The sequence below is a fragment of the Poecilia reticulata genome, linkage group LG13, assembly GCF_000633615.1.
Source record: "Poecilia reticulata strain Guanapo linkage group LG13, Guppy_female_1.0+MT, whole genome shotgun sequence".
Classification (NCBI taxonomy): Eukaryota; Metazoa; Chordata; class Actinopteri; order Cyprinodontiformes; family Poeciliidae; genus Poecilia; species Poecilia reticulata.
In genome coordinates this window covers 3,634,217-3,656,376 of record NC_024343.1, presented here as the reverse complement: position 1 = coordinate 3,656,376, position 22,160 = coordinate 3,634,217, and the positions used below count along the sequence as shown (strand labels likewise).

Sequence of the window (22,160 nt, the reverse complement as noted above, 5' to 3'; positions counted from 1 at the left end):
CAGGGAATGTTAGATAAAACCTTACTTTTTTAAATTTTGGTTGGAATTGATATAAAATGTCAGAAATATCAGTGCAAATGTAGAAATCAATATTCATACATTGTTTTGTATATAAATGCTAGATCAATTTTAATAATGTAGGAAAATGTTATGATAATGCTCAACTGCCACCAACTAAAAAGACTGTTACTTGGGCCAAAATTACCATTATTTACAGTTAAGAATAAATATTTTAAATCAAATAAATTCAAATAAAACTGCAAAAGATTTGGTACATGAAACTGGCATAAGTTAAACAAATAACACTTCTTTATTTAAATGTTTACAAGGAATAAAATACACATTTTTAAATGTTGGTCAATGATTATGTATTGTACTTGTACGTTTAAAACCATCTACAATTATTTCTGTATAGTTTTAAATTACTTCAATTTTTATGGCTTATGGAATTAGAAAACTGTATACATTTTTATGAAAAAATTGAATTATTCCTTACAGTTGTAATTAGACTATCGAGTTTGTAATTAATTATTAGACAAACTGTTTCCTTGTTGGATYGTGGCACACTTGGCCGTCAATAGAAACTGTGACGTTGACAAAATAATTGAACACGGCTGCTGCTCTCGTTTCCCTGTATGCCAAGTTTCGGTACATCTCTAAATGGATTAATCAGTTGTCTAAACATCGTTTGGGTTAAATGAGAATCCAGCTAATCAGCGTTTGCGTGTTTCGCCGATTAATTATGCATGTATTGTTGGAACAGGGGGGGAATTCGTTTATTGTTGTGCTCATCAAAACGATCAAGGTGCTCTCAACAGAAACTGCGCCGTCTCTGATATTGTAACAGACTTCGTCAACGAGGTGACGATAACGGGGCTGAAACCGGAGAGCCGCTACGAGGTGAAGCTGTCGGCCATTAACGGCAAGGGCGAAGGAGAGAGCAGCCCCACGGAGCGGTTCAAGACCGAGCCTGTCCGTAAGTGCACAGTTGACAGCGCAGTGTGAAGCTTTTATCCTCCTCTTCATTTCTTTCATCACAAACATATTACCTGCAGAGGATTTCTATAAACACATTATCGGCTGGTTGCCTGAGATGTTTGGACAGTTTCACAAAAACAGAGTAGAGTGATTTCAGTACTTTCTTCTGACCGATTTTGCTTCTCTACAGCGAGATGTTTGAATTCATGAAGATGGCTTATTTTAAAAGCCATCTACAGATGTTTTTTACTCCTATAATTACATGCCTACTGTTACAAAGTATAGTTGGTTACAGATGTAATTTTTACAGCACTTTCATGTTAATTATGTTGTAATTTACTGAAAAAATAGAAGGTTTAATTTCTTACTTCCTAATTGCAGTGAGGAATTACATTATCACCAGCAGCATGATATGGATAAGAATGAGTCTTTTGCCATCACAACACCTCTTACTAATCAGGGGAAGGTGTACTAAAGTCAAACATTATATTTTAGTATCTCAGTTCAAAAAGCCAAACTCCTAATTTATAGAATTATCACACACAGTAATATATTTCAAATGTGTATTTGTACTTATTTGAATGACTATAAATGCAACCTGTTTTTCTTTGGACCTTCCACAGTGGTTCTCAATAACTTTGGCTGAAAATGAAATGGCGGTTCTTAAAAAATAAACTATAGTAGATTTTTACCTAGAAATCATTACTGATATAAATTTGTTATAAAAGTATTACTGATTGCACTTTAAAAATTAGGTAACTTTATGTTATTAAAGGTAAAGTTTAAACAGTAATGATTTCTTGGTTAATGTCAAGTTGTCATAACAAAGACATTTTCAATAATGTCAACTTGGTGTTAAAAGTGTCATAATTTACCGAATGACGCTTTATGACAACAGTCATAAATATTCATGAAGGCTTATTCATGTTCATGACAGGTGTTATGTCATGTTTATGAAAGTGTCATGACAGTCTTATTCACCCCCCTTCAAATAAAGTGTTACCACAACTTTAATTGTTAAAAAATCTTATATATCAAATTGAACTTAAAAGAAAATTTTCTTCACAATTTAAAGCCTTGAAACTGGGTCTCTGTCACTTTAAAACCTCCTTTCTGAAACCCCTGCCTTCAAGAAGTTATCACAACACCACTCCTCTATTAACCATTTAACAACATTTTTACCAGCGTTGCTCTAAGTAGCTCATATGATGAACTCAGCTGATGCGCAGTTCCACCAAGTGTTTGCTAATTGCTGCTGGCTAGTCTGAAGGAGCTGAATGGAGGAGTAGAAGTAGACAGTTCAACACTCTCTGAGGTGGAACTGCAGCTCTGACGTGGAGCTGTGCCTAGAAGGCGTTTTGCACAGCTGAGTGGTTGCCACAGGCAATTAAAGGATTTCTCAAACATGCATAAAGAGAAAAAAAATTGAGGGAATAACATGATGTCGTGACGTAATACTCAAAAAAGTCAATTTTACATAATAATGCCCCTTTAGGGAATAAACACTTATGTATAATTAGTTTTCTGATAAACTGTTTGTTTTCATTAATTATTTGCCATAATCATCAAAATAAATAGGAAAAAAAATCTTGAAAAAGATTCTTTAATAGTATTACAGTGTGTAATAAATGCTTGATATGAGTTTCACTTTATGAATTGAAGAAATGAACTTGGGTAAAATTCCAGTATATTGATTTGGACCAGTACCGCCTCTCAATCCTGTGATCAGAGTTGGATCTTTGGAGCATCTTCACTTGTATGAGACTTCCAGGTCGACTGTGTCACAGCTGATGCTGTAGGTGCTGCGACTGGTCCACAAAAATGGTTTGAAATGCAACAAATATGAAAAGCAATCCAGTGCTAATGTATTTTTCAACTCAAATTTGCATTGTGTAATTAGCGGTCCACTTATCTGATCACTATCTTTTCAGAATGTGCTGAATCCTGATCTCATGGTTTAGTGTTTAGTGCCCTCTGTTGGTTGTCCGTGTATAGAGCAGAGCCTCCTATGATGACTTCATGTCTTGTCTTTACGTTTCTATTTTTTAATGACTAATTTTTGTATCCATTGTTCATTTTTCTTTGTTGTCCCTCAGCCCCCATTAAGAAGAGTAAGTGATTCATCTGTTGTAGATATAGGTTTAGTTTTAGCACTAGTTAATGTTAATTGAAAAGCTTAAAGATGCAGCAAAAAGGCGAAACATTTTTCTTGTTTTAGCCATATTTTCACTCTCTGCAAATTTGAACCACTGTTTAAAAAAATATATATAATTGTAACTCTTCTTAAAAGTAATCACATTCTTTGTTTCATAAACAATAGCTCTTGCACAGCGCCAGAAATTAGACTTCCCAAATTCTTCATTCAAGAGATTCTTTCAATCGAGGTTCAGATGGTCATTTGTGTATAAAACTGATTTTGATTGCTTCTCTTGTCTTACGTCTCTAGACGACCTTTTTCATTTTTTCACAGATGGAACAGGTTTGTTCTGTGGCGCCGCTAATAGAAGCCCTTAGTGCTGTAGCCGTTTTCGTCTTACGGGATAACCTAGTCACCCCCGCTGATTAGAAACATTTCTAGTAACGTGAAGGCATTGCAAAACCCGATAAGTTCCTCCTGCATTCGTGACCTCGCATGCCCTGATTTTCACTGCAAACTCCTCTGTGAACAGATTTTTTTATTATTATTATTTCACTTTCATCCATGAGTTTTAATCTGATACACACAAATATGAATAATAATGTAATTCTGGGTTTGGAGCTTGTAAAAAAAATAATTGGCTTAGTGACACTGTGATGAATTAACGGGAAATCTCCGTATTTCAAAAGCCTCTAAATTTTTTGCCTCTGGTTTCAGCTACTTTGGGGATGAGTTTGGGGAATATTTGCATTTGGATTAAGCCCATCAGCATTGATTAATCAGTTGCCTTCTGAAGGATTAATTCTGCTTAAATCAGGATGTAAAGTTGTTTGATGTCTCTTGCACTTCTCACATTGAGAAGCCAAACAGAGGAATTAAAGTGCCTTTTAACAGTGTGTTTATAGCTTTGCTGTAATTTAGTCTCTTTTTAGTTTGTCCTTAGGGTCACTTTAGTTTTTCTCTCCTCTACCCTTGCCTCTGTTTTGTCGACTCCTAGCAGAGACCCGGCAAGGTTTTCAGAACTTTTTTTTAGCATTTTGACATGTAACAGACACACATTTTGATGGATTTTACTGGAATTTTATGACAAATCAACACAAAGCAGCATGTAATTCTAAAGGGGAGGAATGATTAAGGGTTTCCCAACATTTGCACAAATACAAACACACAAAAAATTATTTATATTAAGCAGCCTTGAGTCTATGCGTTGTGGAAACTACCTTTTGCTGCAACTGCAATTTTGATTTTGTTTTATTGCAACTAGATAACTAATCCTTGCATTTGATTGTTATTCTCTAATTTGTGTTCATCAGTCATAAAATTCCAAAAAAATAAATCGAAGTTTGTGGTTACAATGTGAGAAATGTTGAAAAAGTGAAAGAGGTCTGAATGTGTTGTCCTTTAATTATGTCTTTTTACCGTTTCAATCACTCATTTCATGTTTGACTTGCATGGTGCTGATGGTTTCTTCAACCGTGCAGAAGGTAACTTGGTGTTGAATTTCCTCGGACGAAGAAGGTTCTTAACTTCAGCTGATGAATACGACAATTAAACACCACATTATGCGCTTCTGCATTCGCATGTAATACATTAATCAGTCATGTCGGCATCCTGAAGGGAAGAAAAAAAAATGAGGGAAAACCAGAGCTGGTCATGGGGCTGTAGAAGTATTGATAGTCTGCCACATGACGGATGTTTATCAGTTGGATGTCTTACAGTAAATCAAGTGTGTAATGAAACTTGTTTGTTATAATTACGAAAGAATCATTGGTCGTTTCTTGCTACCATTTATTCCTGCCGACATCCCTTAGCTCTGGTTTTCAGTCAAGACTTGAGTATTTTTACATTTAATTTGCCTAATTACTGGTCATTGTTAATGCTATTAAAATCAACGCCTTTCAGTTAGATCTACTAACTTGACTGAATTGAGTTTTGGAGGCAATAAAATGACATCTCTAAATTCTAATCTATGCAAAAAAGCTTGCTGTTTTAATAGTATCAAGTTGTACAAAATTGGGTTGCAGTTATTCAGTTTTTTCATAAACAACGACCAACTGTTGTTACAACCTAACCTAAGCAGTTAAGTTGTATGTTAGTTACATACTGCAGCTTTAAGGAAGTGAATATTTCATCCCAGCTGGTCTGTTAGCATTCTTCATGCCAGCTGAATGTCACTCAGCAACAGCAGCAGCAGCTCAGATGATTCAAATAAGCATGTGGTTGTGTGTCATTTGCCAATTAGTGCAACTTGACAGCATCTTAGGACAAGTGATTAAAGGTCAACTGAATAAAAGAGGACCAGAGCAGGAAGAGTGGCTAGTTTTAAACTTTGAATTTAACGGTCAGCTAACAATTGCCTCCGACTTTGCTTACAATCAAGCTTCATACAATATGCAGTTGAATTGTCGAGTTTTGAAATAATCTTTGTGTTGCTCTTGTGTACCTTTAGGAAATCCTAATCCTCCTAAGCTTGAAGGGTCAGTGGAGCCTAAAGGCAACTCCCTCAAAGTCAGCTGGCTTAAGCAGGATGATGGCGGTTCTCCCATCCTGCATTATCTTATCCGCTATAAACCTGTGAGTTAACAATTCATTCATATTGAGCATAAAAAATACCCTGACTTTAGACTCCAGTGTGCATCTCTGGGGAAAATACATTTCCAGCATAATCATGCTTTTAAGCAAATATCCATTCACGTTACCTCTCTTAAGGCATCTCCAGGTTAATATATAATTCTGCTTTCTTTTCCATCAACAGCTTTTTTCTTCTTCTTCTGAAGTTTATGCTTTGCTGCCTTGAAAGCATGTTGTTTATGTCTGTCTCTGTCCTCAGATCCAGACGTCACAGTGGAAGCCTGAGATCCGGATGCCCAGTGGTAGTGATTACGTCGTGCTGCGTGGATTGGACTGGGACACGGAGTACGACGTGTATGTGGTGGCCGAGAACCTGAAGGGGAAGTCTCCACCTGCCACCATGTCCTTCAGAACATCTGCAGAGCCAGAGGCCTTCCCAGGTACGCGACGTCTAACTGCTCTCAGTAAACCAACAGGGTGAAACACAGGAGCCAAACTCAAAGCTGAAAAATGAGTGTTGCAGTCCATCTTTAATTTAACTCACATTAGTAAAGAGAAAAATACAGTGTTGAGAAAAAGTATGTGCATCTTTACAGATTTTTTTTTTTTCCATTTTGTTTTCTGTCACACTTAAATATCTCAGATCATCATTTAAATGTTAAAATCAGATAAGGATACAAAATGCAGAAATACAGTTTTCTAATGTAATTCATCAAGGCAAAGAAAGCTCTTCAAATTAATGCAAAAAACATAATTTCTCTGCGGAATTGTTGTAATTTAGCTAATTGCTGGTAATCGGTGGTGCTTTTAATAAACCTCTGATACATACAGCTCAGAGAAAGCTAAACGAGAATGCACGATATAAAGTTGTGGTAATCTACTTATAGTGAGAGTAGAAGAGTAGAGAGTGTAACCTGTTGAGGAAAAAGTAAGCAGACTTAAACAAGTGCAGCACACCGCATGCGGCTCTGCTCAAGCAGCTGCGCAGATAGGATCCTATCAACCACACATCCCAGATGATTTACACCTGACTCACCCTGTGGTTAAGATGGAGCTGGAAGACGATAAAATCTAAAAACGAAAGAAAACAAAAATCTTAAAAATATGTCAGATTTAATTCAGGCTCTTAAATTAAAGTTAATTAGTCAGGTTAGATCCAGTCTAAACTATTTTGGAGTAGGAAGAATCTGCTTAATTTCTTGCCACATCATCTCAATTGGATTTAACTCTGGCTTTGGCTAGGCCATTCAGAGACAGGCTTGCTGTTTTACTTTGGATCATTGTTCTGCTGCGCAACCCAAGCATCCTTTAGCCTAAAGTTACAACCTGATGGCCAAATATTCATCAGGATTTCAGAATTCTGTCAATTCCTGCAAATTGTCCAGACCCTGAAGCAGCAAAGCTGCCCCAGACGGCCATGCTACCACACAGAGCCAGGTTGGGCTGCATAACCTTCTCCTATTCTATTAATACATTAAATAAAGAGTTGAGGGTGGGCTGTGGTGGTGCAGGGGTTAAGCACAACCCACATATGGAGGCCTTAGTCTTCGGCGCAGCTGTTCCAGGTTCGATTCCCGGCCTTGGCGACCTTTGCTGCATGTCTTCCCCCTTTTCTCATTACCCACTTTCCTGTCAATTAACAATCAAATAAAGGCCAGTAGAGCCACAAAAATAAAGAGTTGAAAACTGTTTTTTGGATGCATTTTTGTCTGAAACTTGATGATCTGAAACATTTAGGAGTGGCAGAAAAGCAAAAACAAAAACTCTTTAGAAGGTGAAATACTTTCTCATAACTGGCATAAATGTCCAAGTTGGATAAAAATGACTTTTTATTTGTTGTTTTTGAAAACCGTGGCTGAATAAGCTTGAGTTTGTGTTTCACAGGAGGACGATTTCCTCCGATCCTGTTTTTCCCCCTTTAACCTGTGTATAATTTTAACCAAGTAGATGAAATAGTTTTCCTCCGAGAGGAATCTTTTGAATAACTCTTAATTAACATGTTCAGTGAGGTCCTAACTGCAGCCGAAGCAGCTTGTTACTAATGGTAGAAAACCCACACAGCCTGTCAAATTCCCTTTAAGTGCTAGACCCTGTCGAGCGCTTCGCTGAAGTATCACAGCAGGCCATTATGTCTTCCTCTCACTTTTTTTTCTAATTTATTTCCCAAACTAAAGCTTTTTCCACTCACCGCCACTGAGTCACCCATCCAGTCAACACAGTGTGCTTCCCCCCCCCCTTTTGTGATGTGCTTTTGCTTTGATGTGTTGCAGCTTCTTTTTTTTTTCCTCCCTCAAATGTGAGAAATCATTTTTCTTAATTTTTTTTTTCACCTTTGGTTTTCAGAGCTGAAACATTTTTTTCACGCTCTCTCTCTTTCTCTGTTTTCCCCACCCTTCTCTTTTTTTTCCTGTTTATTGTGCTTTCATTTCCTCCTCTTATTTTCTTTTTCTCTCTTTTCATCTCCTTACTCATTGTTCCTGCTCTCTCTCCTGATCCTGGATATTCGTGTGGTGGGCCCACGTGAACATTTTCGTCCCGACCTGTGTGCGTTTTGGTCTGTGCTGTCTCGACCCACAGCCACTCAGGGCAGCTCATCTGTGACATACACTTTGGTACTACTCATCTCGTCCCTTGTCATTGCGCTTCTGCTGTCGTAGTTTATGCTTGGGATCTACATTGTAACGTCGGAGGAGAGCCTGCCTTTTTTCAGGCCTGGCTTTCTTTCTTTCTGRATGCTTTTAGCCACTATAGCGGACTTTCTCCATGACCGATGCGCCTCTGTCATGGTGGCGAGAAGGTTGTTGTGTGGTTTCAGAACAGAGCAGACAGACTTAATGAACCAAAGGCAGTGAAAAACCTTCGCCTCCCACAGATTCACTCTGTTCAGCATTAGCACAGCTAGCCATTAGCACTTGACAGAGAGGATTGCCAGTTTACAGTTATGAACAGATGTGGAGTTGAAATAAGTTGTTTGGTTTTTTTTAAACAAAACAAAACAAAACGTAGCACTTAGAGTTGAGTGAGCGCCGAGTACTGAACCTGTCTGTTTACATAAACACTGTATTATATTGTGTTTCATAAAATTGTACTCTAGAGGTTTGGAACAATAACACTGACAATGCCGGGGGGGAGACTCAAATATTTTTATTGTTTATATTGGCAAAGATTCACAAAATGTTTACTGAAATATTAGAGAACATTTATTTTTGTGCAGATTAATAAGATTTTTTCTGTTGTGCAAGTATTTTTAATCTGATGTCCACAGAAGTTACATCATGTTTTTTATATATTTATATGCGGAAGGTGCTCCATTCAGCTGCAATGCTGTGAAAAAGTATTTGCCCCATAACAAATTTATTCTGTTTTATCCATTTTGCCACATGTATATTTTCAGATAATAAAAGAAATAAAAAAATAAAAAAAACTGTGCACTAAAATACATATTTCACAGACAGCAAGTTTTTTTTAATTTTTTATGTTTTTACGAACTGATCATTCGAACATCTTTTTTCAAACAGAAATATTTGAATCAGTCAAAAAATAATTCTGCCATGGAGAGCATGTTAACTATTTGATAGGGATGCATTSATGTGAAAAATTGGGACGATATCAATTATTGCAGGTAACCTCCCACAATCCTTTGCTGCATCACTATCACATGACCAACACCCCACCAGAAACAACAACATGACAATGAATATTACTAGTACTTAATATTAGCCTGGTTTTATGTCAGACCAGACCGATATACTAAAACATTCCTATAATGTTGCTAGTGCTGATATTTCATGCACTCTTASTCTTTGAGATTGGTCAAATTACTGATCTGGATCAAGCAAAGCAAACAAACAGCCATTTACACTTTTTGTACTGAATTAATCTTTYGCTGTTGTGCAGAAACAAAAAGCTGTGAATCGCAGTGGTGAAACGTTGCATCGGTAGAAATCTTAATTACTTTTGATGAATCTGAGAAAAAGATTCATCAAAAAAAAAAACAACAAAAAAAAACAAAGAAAGCCCTCATTGTACCACTTCTATGGTTTGAAGCACTTACTATGGTAGATATTGCCAGAGTAGTCTTGATCTGTATGGAGTATAAAGTAAAACAGCGCAGCTCCTCCCCCGCATGTTGTTGTGCAGTGCCAATAWAACAAGTTTAAAGAAAGCATTTGGAAATACTTCAGGTCGTAAAAACCAGTYATGTGGGAATTTAACATGACAAATTAAGCAGCTAACAGTTTATARCAACGTTTCGCACAATAAACATATATCACTACATTTATGAGGTTCTTATTCTATACCTACAGTTAAATCACAACAAAAACACAAATATCATAGATAACATAAGTGTAATCAATTGTCTATTATTTCAGCAGTAATAGTAATAATTGTTTCAGTTCTGTTTTACATATGTTATTATATCTAGATAACTTTTGGTTTCAAAAACCATGTGACAAATCTATACTGTAATTTGTCACATGAAAATTGCATACCGACCCATGCCTATTTTAGCCAATAATATGTATAATCAAAATTTAATTCATGCTATAAACCCCACTCATATAAAACATTGTCATCTGCAAAAAAAAAAAAATGATTGCAGATGTTCAAAATAACATGTTTGTGTATGTGAGAAAGCAGGTTTCTCCAAGCAGAACACTATGTTGTGCAGGGTRTTAGTTGCTTTAATTGTCAGTAATAATGTTGTGGCTGATCGATGTACATATTAAAATATTGCATAAGAAGTCCATAACAACTAAAGATAGTTTTAGATAAAGAGTAAAGATTCAGCAGGTTTTACTTCTCTTGGAAATGGAAATGTTGACCAGCATGTAACCAGCAACACTGTAAACTTTGGTTTGTTTGTTTTTCTAATACCAAATAAATTGCTTGAAAATAAAAATATGTATATAATTTTGTCCCCTTAAATCCGATCTTTTCATATGAAATACACATTCATCATGATTAACATTAGAGGAATATTTAAACAGCTAACACACTGCTGACTCATGTTCAGAATCAGTTCAAGGCAACTTGTCGGTAACCACTCCTCAGCAGGTACGTTCTTTATTTTCATACAAGTATTTGAAGCTCCTGTAGCTTTGCAGCACTTTAATTTGGTGGATTATGTTGTTCGTCTCGCTCCAGTTTCTCACTGCTCTGCATTGTGTCTCTTGTCTGGCAGATATGGGTGATGAGGGCCCGTTCTTCATGAACATCATACTCTGGGCAGGGATCCTTGTTGTAGTATTTGTACTCCTGCTGCTAGCAGTGGATGTCACTTGTTACTTTGTCAACAAATGTGGCCTTATCATGTGCCTGTGTGGGAAATCAGGCACGGGGACGAAAGGGCATGTGTTGGAAGAGGGCAAAGCTGCTTTCGTGTGAGTATGAAAGATCACATTTAAGTTTGTTTCACTAATTTGTTATAACATGACAGCTCTGAGCAAGAGAAAAATATGAACCAGCTGTTTTTTTTCCAGATACTGTGTTTATATTTTTAACTAAGTTCACACTGATAAGTTKTAAAATTKTACTTAATTCGTGTATATTTATGAAGTAATTTTATTATGTATATRCACTGCTCAAAAAAATAAAGGGAACACTCAAATAACRCATCCTAGATCTGAATGAATGAAATATTCTCATTGAATACTTTGTTCTGTACAAAGTTGAATGTGCTGAMAACAAAATCACACAAAAATCATCAATGGAAATCAAATTTATTAACCAATGGAGGCCTGGATTTGGAGCCACACACAAAATTAAAGTGAAAAAACACACTACAGGCTGATCCAACTTTAATCTAATGTCCTTAAAACAAGTCAAAATGAGGCTCAGTATTGTGTGTGGCCTCCACGTGTCTCTATGACCTCCCTACAACACCTGGGCATGCTCCTGATGAGGTGGCGGATGGTCTCCTGAGGGATCTCCTCCCAGACCTGGACTAAAGCATCCGCCAACTCCTGGACCGTCTGTGGTGCAAYGTGACATTGGTGGATGGAGCGAGACATGATGTCCCAGATGTGCTCAATTGGATTCAGGTCTGGGGAACGGGCGGGCCAGTCCATAGCTTCAATGCCTTCATCTTGCAGGAACTGCTGACACACTCCAGCCACATGAGGTCTAGCATTGTCCTGCATTAGGAGGAACCCAGGGCCAACCGCACCAGCATATGGTCTCACAAGGGGTCTGAGGATCTCATCTTGGTACCTAATGGCAGTCAGGCTACCTCTGGTGAGCACATGGAGGGCTGTGTGGCCCTCCAAAGAAATGCCACCCCACACCATTACTGACCCACTGCCAAACCGGTCATGCTGAAGGATGTTGCAGGCAGCAGACCGCTCTCCACGGCGTCTCCAGACTGTCACGTCTGTCACATGTGCTCAGTGTGAACCTACTTTCATCTGTGAAGAGCACAAGGCGCCAGTGGCGAATTTGCCAATCCTGGTGTTCTCTGGCAAATGCCAAGCGTCCTGCACGGTGTTGGGCTGTGAGCACAACCCCCATCTGTGGACGTCGGGCCCTCATACCATCCTCATGGAGTCGGTTTCTAACCGTTTGTGCAGACACATGCACATTTGTGGCCTGTTGGAGGTCATTTTACAGGGTTCTGGCAGTGCTCCTCCTGTTCCTTCTTGCACAAAGGCGGAGGTAGCGGTCCTGCTGCTGGGTTGTTGCCCTCCTACGGCCTCCTCCATGTCTCCTGGTGTAGTGGCCTGTCTCCTGGTAGCGCCTCCAGCCTCCGGACACTACGCTGACAGACACAGCAAACCTTCTTGCCACAGCTCGCATTGATGTGCCATCCTGGATGAGCTGCACTACCTGAGCCACTTGTGTGGGTTGTAGAGTCCGTCTCATGCTACCACGAGTGTGAAAGCACCACCAACATTCAAAACTGACCAAAACATCAGCCAGACAGCATAGRTACTGAGAAGTGGTCTGTGGTCCCCACCTGCAGAACCACTCCTTTATTGAGTATGTCTTGCTAATTGCCAATAATTTCCATCTGTTGTTTATTCCATTTGCACAACAGCAGGGGAAATTGATTGTCAATCAGTGTTGCTTCCTAAGTGGACAGTTTTATTTCACAGAAGTTTGATTTACTTAGAGTTATATTGTGTTGTTTAAGTGTTCCCTTTATTTTTTTGAGCAGTGTATATTTTATACTTGAAAGTGTCTTTGATTATTAATGGATGACTTCCTGTTGACCTAGTGTATGTGTATATGACACAGATGCCCTTTTCTATTACATTTAGCATCTTTTTGATTTGTTCTACAAGACCTTTCCAAAATAAGAAATAAAAGTTCTAACACTGTAAAATCACAACGGTAACAAGCTGCTAATATACCCGCACTACCTTAACTAGCTTGCGTTTTTGCGTCCATCAGGCATGAGTACAAGTCTATTGCCGAACAGAACTGAACCATCTACATACAAAATACTGAATACTTACATTCAAATGATATCTAAATAACCATTTTTCCTTTAACAAAGCAAAACATACACATGCACAATAACAGAWTTGGAAAGCCTAGATTCACAGCTCTCATTGCATCTTCTCACACTACGACAGTAAAATAAAATATTGGTCAGCACATCATGTGCTGCCATTGTAATAGCGCCGTYCTCTCGATCTTATAGGAAAGACGAGTCCAAAGAGCCCATAGTGGAAGTCCGAACAGAGGATGAGTGCACAGCCAATCACAATGCAGCTGGACCGATAGAGCCCAACGAAACTACACCTCTCACAAAGCCAGAGTGAGTAAATAAATAGCACTCAGCAACTTTTACGCAAAGGTTTTCTTAACTGTCCGACATTGCACTCCACTTTAAAGAATCGTCTTATTTAACAACACTTAATTCGCCTTTTCAATCTGTGGAAAAGTTCAGTTCATTCTTGAGTGGAGTCCACTGGATTGTGTTGCTTTTCCTTTCCTCCTCCCGGTCAAAGGGGATTACCGTACTTTTTGTTTCTGCTCCAGTTCTGGARATTTTCTGTCTCATTACGTGAAGGTTGAAGCAATACCAGTAAAAGACACAAAAAGGCTTTGTTTTCTCCCCCAAGTGTGGTCAATTCATAAAGCCATTCGACAGCCTCAGTCAGCCATCTCATACCAGAAGTATGGAAGAAAAAGCAAAAAAACTGTAGAAAAATGCAGAACGAGATTGTCACTGGTACTGTTTAACCCTTAAAGGTGGTTCAGTGTGGTGCTGTAGTTCACCTTAGGAAAATTGGTGCCTTTTAAGTACATTAGTTGAGTAGTCGGTGTRCTCCATGTTGGTGTGTGTATGGGATGTATCCTTTAATGTTCACTCACAGCATGATGCCCCTTTTTTCTTTTCTGTTTCTTGCTAAGCTTAATAGTTGCTGTTTTTCAGTTGCTTTTGTCTCTGTTTGTGTGACTTTCTGAAGCCAACTAATCCCTCTGCATGCTCTCGTTCGGGTCACCCCTCCTCTTGTCACAGTCACCCTGGTGTCTAGTCTGTGTGTCTCTGTTCTCTCCCTGCTCTCTCAGGCTGGTGGCTTCTCTGGCACTGGACACCCCCTCCTCCGTAGCCACCAACTCAGACACAGCCACCGCGACCATTGATCCTGCTCAGGAAAGCCCCTCTAGCGAGACCACCACACTCACATGCAGCCTGTCCACCCTGGCCAACGAGCCCTCACCCACCCCGCTCACCGCTCCGGCCCCGACCCCCGAGTCCAACACGGCCCCGCCGACCCCTGTGGTCTCCTCAACCGCCGTCGAAGCCAAAATGGCACCGTTGCTCGAGGAGAGGGGGCGTAAGACCTCGGAAGAGCCGGAGAAGACGAGCAATCCTCCTGCCACCCCCGAGCAGTGTAGACCTCAAAAGTCCGGAACACCGATACCGCCAAAGCGCAGACACTCTCCCAAACTCGCTGCTCTGAATGCTAAAAACAGTCCGCCGGTTTCCCCTCTCGCCGTGTCTTCTCCTCCTCCCATTCCAGACGGCAAGAAACCTGCGCCAAGCCCACCGGTCAACAAGCCCACTCCACGGGCTAATGCCGTAGCCTTAAGCAAAGAGACACTGGCACAAACTGCTGCCACKACAGCAAACACTGCCCTCCCAAAACCAGACCCGGAGTCTAAACCTGGTCTTCCAGATTCTACCGCATACACCTTTACTGACTTTGACACAGATAATCCAACCGGTAACAACATCCCCACACCAAAACCCACTACGATTAACGCTCCTTCAGATATCCCCAATGCCGTCGAAGATCCATACCTCAAAAATCCCATCACTCTATTGGCAGACATCCCCTCCCCTTTACCCATCACCGCAATCGCGTTGGCAGTCCCGAACGACCTCCTCATACCGGGGTCAGACCTGTACGACTTAACGGCTCCGGACGGAGTRCACAAAAATGCAGATTTAGAGTTAGAGCTGAGAAACGGCGCAGGAAGGCCCTCCCGGCCCCGCTCTGACCTGATTAACTTAGAGAGCCCGTCCGCCGCCCCCTCTCTGCCCAGCGGAGACCAAGCAGACTTCCCTCCCTCAGGCCCAGTTCTGGAGGCTTCAGAGACTCTCAAGACCGCTCCTCCTGTCAACGATGAGTACGGCTCCCTCTAGAGGTTTATCTGTGTGCGTGTGTCGTTCGTGTGAGAGTGCGTGTAACTTGTATGCTCATTCATTCACCACCGCATCTTGCCATTGACCACACAATATCAGATATTGCAATGGTAAACTGTGGTAATGACATTGGGGTGAATTTTAATTGTTAGTGGAATGTTGCAGATAGAAGTGATCTGATGGTTGTCATTTTCTTTGCCTGTGTGTGACAGTTATTCAATGTGGAGTTTGTAATTTGGAAACAAAACCATTAAGAGTAGTTSARCAAGCTTTTAGAAATGCAAGTTGTCAAAGGGGCAGTTTTATGTAAAATCAGCTTTTGGGCTTTACATCATGCTATAATGTTATTGCCTCATCAAAAACATGCCTGGAGTGTCGCCTTGATTCTGTCATGCATGTTTGAGAGATCATTTAATTTGCCGTGGCGGCCATTCAGCTGTGCAAAACCGACTGGATGGACCTAGCGCAGCCTTTGAGACACATTCAGCTTCATGTAGCACCCATCCCTGTGATTCCCCCACTCAGCTCCTTCAGACTAGCCAGTAGCAATTAGCAAACACCTGGTGGAACTGCGCATCTGCCAAGCTCATTATACAAGCCACTTCTCAGTAAAACACTGGTAAAAATCTTAAATGGTTAATAGAGGAGTAATGTTGTGATGACTTCTGAGTTTCAGAAAGAGCAGGAGTTTTTAAAGCAACATACGCCCAATTTCAAGGCGATAAATTACAAAGTAAAATTTGTTTTGTCATATTTGATATATATAGCATTTTTTAACAACTTATCAGTTACTGGATTGTGCCATAAAATKRCACTATGTGCCTGGAAACCACATAATGCTGCCCCTTTAACTAAGCTCAATCTGGATATACACATCCAGTTTTAAACAAAGTTAAAAAAGGATTCAGTTATGTTTATTAGCACATTCAGAGCCTAAATCACATGTGTGCGTTCAAAGCTGAGGCCCACAGTGATGTGACTCCACACATCAAAATCTGGAACTCATTAATTTAATTTAAGGATGGTAGACATCGTTACTGACTAATTTACAAACTAGCAGCAGRCTTTACCTCTTCAAATAGCTCTAGTTTACTCTGAGGTCAGGAAATCATGGGTTTAATTTGCTTTGAACAATTTTATTGTGCATTTTTGTTTTTTACACACACACAAAAAAAGTCAGAACAGCAAAAAAAATCCCAAAAGAGATTTCAAAGTAAATAAGAACCCAATGACAACAATGAAAAGTAAAGCAAGCTAAAAAAGATGCCATTTCAGCTAAACACAGCATATTGTATGCAACAAATATCAATACATATAAAGCACTGTCCCCAAATACARTGTTTAAGCATCTGGTTTGTTTTTCTTTAAAATAAAATTCTAGATTTTATGTAATTTTCAACAGGGGTCACAATTAATTCAATATTACTGATTCACATTAATTATATTGTATTCATTAGCAAAAGCGATAATATAAAAAAAATTTAATTTAGTTTAGAATCAAATCACAAAACTTGATTTGTAGTCTATATTTATTTGCTTTTTAAAAATGTTAAGAATTACAGGGTTCCTACAACGTTTAAAACGAAACGTATGTTTTAAAGCAAACAAGGATTTTTAGAGTCCAAGTGTGGCAAAGCTGACGCTGTCTGGAAATTATACAGTTGTTTGTCCCAGACCTTTCTCCTCATTTATTTTGGGAGCTACAAAAATATCAGCTGCCCGCAAAAAGTGCTGTAATTTTCAGAGCGATTACACATAATGGATAGTGTGACATCTGAGAATGTCTGCCTGCTGCGATTCATTTTGATGAGATTTAAAGATCACAGGTTATCTACGGTGTACCTGGAAAGGATTCACAGCATCTGTGTTAAGTTACAGCCTTACTCCAAACTGCATGAAATGCAYCTCTTTCTTCAAAATTCTACATAGCTTAAATATGAAAATGTGGGGAAAGATTTTTGTAGAGTTTGGCAAATTTCTTAAAGCTAAAAAAGCWAGAAATCACAATGACGCAATTATTCACAGCCTGTATYGTGAACTGTGTGTTTCTGCGGATGGCAGGAATGCCACAGGGAGGAACTAGAGGAGATTGATATTTTTCACAGATTGTCTCGTTTTGTACAATTTTGCCAAATATGGAAAAAACTTTTAATAAAAGTAGGTTTAAAAGCTGTAAATAACAGCATTCAACATATTTAAAATATATCATCATTCAAATATTTGAAATTATTTTTTAATGAATATTGACTTTGACATGAACTCAACCTAATGCTTTTCTAGATTTTCCACATCTAAAATGATTTAAAAAGAAAAAAAAAACTGCAACTAACATGAATACAAGAAGGGGTGTCATTTATATACATAAAACAGGCAATGTGTATGCGTGTAGAAAAAAAAACCAAGTCAAAGCAAATATTACTTTTTTCTAAAAAAAAAAAAAAAAAATGTCTTCAAAGGTAAAGCACTCTCTTAGCAACCTGAGGTCGCATTTCTATTAATCATCTGCATAGAAAGCATCACTTAAATAGCAACATGATCTATATTATGTTTGAAGTGCCTTTCTAGTCATAATAATAAGATGCATCAGTTGAGGCTTTAACTCCATACCTTCAAGCATTTCCTCAAACTTTTATCCAGAGGTATCGAGAGATTCCAACTGGTGTTTGTTCCTGTGAGCTGCTGAAGGAAAAAGCTGGAAAAATGGGCTTCGAATGGAACCAGGACATTCCGTAACAAACCTGGGGCGCATTTATTCTTCTATTAATAATGCTCAGAAGTTAAACAAAACCAAGCTGATTATTATTATTACACATTTGCTCAACGTTTGATTTTAGGGAAGAGAGTCAGTTTGGGATGTGGGAAYGTCATTATCTGTTTATTTTATCCGACCGTGTCAAGGTGGTGAAGAAATATGTAAGAAGACGTCTTAACTGCAGCGTCGTCTTACATATTGGGTATTGTTTGTTTCTAGAAACCTGTTTTGTTTACTGGGATTTCCTTCTTTTTTTTTTTTCTTTTTTTCCCCCTTTACCACGTACACGTTAACATTTCTAATTTTAAACTTTGTCTCTTTTTCCACTGCAGGAAGATATTTGCTGATGAGAAAAGCAAACTGGAGGAGGGAGACCTACCAAACCCCCTGATCACTTCGGCACACAACAGTGTCATACAGACAAACACGACAGAGAGCAAAGTATGATGGGCCAACTGGGAAACGGAAAAACCCCCTATGTCCCCCTCCACCGCCCAGTCACGCTGTACAGCAGCAGTGACAGGAAAAGCTTTTATTTTTAGTGCCCTTAACGCATTTAACACTACACACCTCCGTGGATCGGTTAGCGCGCACTCTGACTGCTTTCGTTTATTAAATGTTTACCACACCTTGCAGAGTTTATCTTTAGATCGTAAGAGATTTATTTATTTTTAATTCTCATTTTTACGTAACCAGTCCGGACACTTCTGCTTTTACTAAAGGACCGCCTCGTAAATGTGTGAAACTTTAAAAAAAATAAATAAATAAAACGTGCGTAGTTTTGCCAACTACTCACGAATACTGGAATATTATGAGAAATATAAATGTAAGAGAAAAGGACTATATACATAGAAATTATTTTTCTTATTTTATTGTTCTATTGTGCAAAACTTAAACTTGTTTTTTTAATTATTATTATTTGACTTTTTGTGGGATAGTCTCCAAGTAGCTTGTTCTGCATGTCTGACCTGCAAGTGGTTGTAAAGTTTTCACTGTGTCTGTTACAGGGATTTTTAACGCTGGCGTCGATCGAWAAACCGAGGCCCGACTTCAGCGTTTAGACGTGCGGTGACTTGCAAAAGTGTTCACAAGCCTRAACTTTTTCACATTTTGTTACGACCACGATCTTAAAACAGATTCATGATGCTCAATTTTTTTTTCTAAATCCAAAACTGTATGGCATTTATTTGTATTCAACCATCCTTGATTCATAAACTGTGTTGAATTTCACTGCAGTCGTTTAGGTTTAGCTCTATCGTTTCTACACATAGTGACAACAGTTCTTTTTTTTATTTATTTATTTTTTTGCTAAAAGCTCAAACTCAGTTCAGATGGAGAGAATCCTTGAGTAGAAGTTTGGTCTCCTGCTAGAAGGTGAACCTCCACTTAGGTCTTGAGTCGTTTGCAGATTCGRACTAGTTTTGTTGCTAGATTGGTCGTTTATCAGGGATGTCCAAAGTGTGGCCCCGGGGCCTTTCATGGCCCTTGAAAAGATTTTGTTCAGTTAAGAACTGTAACAAAATAGAGAACAATTAATGGCATAAGACATTTGAACATTGTCTGTTTTTCWTTTAATAAGGAAACAGTCTAAAGCTCATTTTATGTTTTTATATTTAATAATATGTAGCTTTAATAATGTTGAGCAGGAAAAACAAAAGAAAAAAAAATTATTTAATAAATTTGCCAGTTTTGGCCCCTGGGGGAAAACAATTGGACACCACTGCCATGTATGTTATAACTTGTATTTTTCACAATTATGTACACCTTTGTGTTAATCAGTATCAAAAACTAATAAAATCCGTTAACGTTTGTATCAAAATATGAAAAAATAAATAAAAATCAGGGATTGTCACTTTTGCAAGTGACACCTTCCAATGATGCCTCCATCATTGGAAGGTGTCCTTCTCAGTATTTGTTTTGGTAAATAATGAAAAAAAAAAGGCTGCAGCTGCAGGAGGGAGATATTCTACGATGCAACAGTGTGCATGATCAGATCAGATATGGACCAATTTGTCAAACTTAATATGTCACTGCCTTATAATAGTGCTGTTAAATATTCACAATACCATGCATTTAACAAAAAAAAAGAAAAAAGGAACGTCCTGAAGATGAGAGACGCCAGCGGAACAGCTGACTTAAAGCCAAGTGTTTGGAGGACAAAAAAACCCCTCCGAAATCAAGTGAATGTCACRTGACCGCCAGCTAAATAACGATATCTGCCCGGAGGATGAAGACACTTTATCTTCTTGATGTTTGTGGAGATCACAGCTCTGGCTCCATAAGACTGGAGATTCGCTCAGAAACACTAAAGAAGAAGAAAACACTTTAAAAAAAAAAAAAAAAAAGCATTTTGTACTATTCAAAAACAACTTGATTCCTCTCCCCTCCCCATCCCTGCCTGCGATCTCGTGCACTGTACCTGTGTGTCGGTAGACTGTCTCGTCATCAGTTTGTATGATAACCTGTATAGCTTTGTTGTGAGGGAGCCTAATTTTTTTATTTGGTGTAATATTAGACGAAAAAGCACATCAAGTGTGGTCATTATAACAAGTGTAGTGTATAAAAACTGTCCGTCTCTGGTCACAGCGCTATATAATCGCCGGCTGTAGTGAGGGAAGGTGTTTTGAGCTTTGGCATGAACTCAGTCAGTGCATCATAACTACGTATAAACTCCGAGGCACAGTTTYGTGCTTCTGTCTGTACAGGAGAAACCTGTTCTCATRTCGAATCAATGTGTATTCCCTGGGGAGCTTCTTCTGGCATAACTACACAAAGTTTTTTACTTCTCCCCCCCACCCGTGTTTTCTGATGTGCCGTTTGGATTTTGTTTTTGTTTTTTTGTCTTAAAAATCGTCTTTTTTTTTTGTATAAGAATCACTCACCCACAGCAGCTGCCTGATGAGTTGAGGAATCCCATTGGGCAGGAAGCAGGTGAGCCGCCTGAAACAGCAAAACAAGACATGTTTTTTTTTCTTTTGTTGGTTTTTTTTAAGGAAGCTTCAGATATCAAATGTAAAGTCCAGAAAGAACGGAGTACAGATTTCTTCTCATCCCGCTTCATTCTCATTACCTCGTCACCTCGCTCTCTCGCCTCTGGATGCTCCTAACTGTTTTTATTGGGTAAAACTCAGAAAACATCAGTGTACAGCCTGAGCGATTACCCATTTACAAAATAAAAATGGTTTCCGAATCCAATTTTCTCCTAGCCTATGATTTGTATTTACTTTTTTTTTTTATTTACTTACATATGCGTGTCAATAGATCTGAATTCTCACACTCTGTCCRAGAATGAAAGTCATATTTCCATTACAAACTGTGATACTTTTCAAGCATTTATAACATTTAGGCTTTACAGAATAACTGTGGCTGTTAGGGGAACTGCATCCAAGCGTTTTGATGGAAAGGTGAGTGGAAGAAAAAAGTCTGGTAGAAAATATTGGAGCACAAACGGAGAGACAGAGTTGTCTTCAATAACTTTGCAAATTGATTCAATAAAGAAATATGAAGCTTTCAATAATATTCAAAAGTGAAACATCATACACATTTCTGTTACCATGGTTTTAGAACACCAGACTAAACATGTATATAAAGACGTGGCTTAGTAYACATACTCTACTACATGTGCTGCAGTTAGTCACAGCTGTTTCTGCATGAATTATTGCATCCATGCAGTGTGTCCTGGAGGCGTTCATCACCAGTGGCTTTGAGGTTACTTTAATAAAGGGGTTTTCACTTGCCTCCATCATTGGAAGGTGTCCTTCCCGTTATGCAATACMTTATGTTTGAATTTTAGGTCAGGCAAGTTGTCAAATCAAGCTGGSAAAGGGTTTCAGCATCCGTGTTAAACTTGTCAGCAGAGGGAAGCATAAAATATGCTAMAGTTTCCTGGTAGACGACTGCACTGACTGGATTTGATAAAACACGCTGGACCAACACCAGCACAGAACATGGTTCCTCAAATCATCTTTGTGGACCTCTCCCCTCCTCCCCCAGAATCTGGATGTCAGAATGTGATGATTGTTTTCCTCTCTCAAGTTTTCATCAATATTCTTTGGACCGCAAAAATAGACTACAAAATGTCACTGGTAAAGGAGCTGACTGACAATAGGGTCATATGTCAG

The 22,160-nt window shown here is 38.8% G+C and overlaps 1 protein-coding gene across 13 annotated transcripts in view; it reads left to right on the top strand.

Moving 5' to 3' along the window:
• Positions 1-21,234, top strand: part of ncam1b (neural cell adhesion molecule 1b) — a 117,119-nt gene extending 95,885 nt beyond the window's left edge. For 3 of the 13 annotated variants that reach the window (XM_008424974.2, XM_008424972.2, XM_008424971.2), the window contains 10 exons: positions 848-976; positions 3,075-3,089; positions 3,425-3,457; positions 4,597-4,599; positions 5,565-5,689; positions 5,946-6,126; positions 10,872-11,070; positions 13,332-13,448; positions 14,207-15,271; positions 18,372-21,234. In XM_008424974.2, coding sequence (XP_008423196.1) covers positions 848-976; positions 3,075-3,089; positions 3,425-3,457; positions 4,597-4,599; positions 5,565-5,689; positions 5,946-6,126; positions 10,872-11,070; positions 13,332-13,448; positions 14,207-15,271; positions 18,372-18,486 — 1,982 coding nt within the window. In that variant the 3' untranslated portion in view covers positions 18,487-21,234. Of the gene's footprint in view, positions 1-847; positions 977-1,329; positions 1,333-3,074; positions 3,090-3,424; positions 3,458-4,596; positions 4,600-5,564; positions 5,690-5,945; positions 6,127-8,263; positions 10,590-10,871; positions 11,071-13,331; positions 13,449-14,206; positions 15,300-18,371 lie in introns of those variants that run through there. The other 10 variants (XM_017308141.1, XM_017308140.1, XM_017308142.1 and 7 more) reach the window with 6 other exon arrangements.
• Positions 21,235-22,160: the final 926 nt, after the last annotated feature.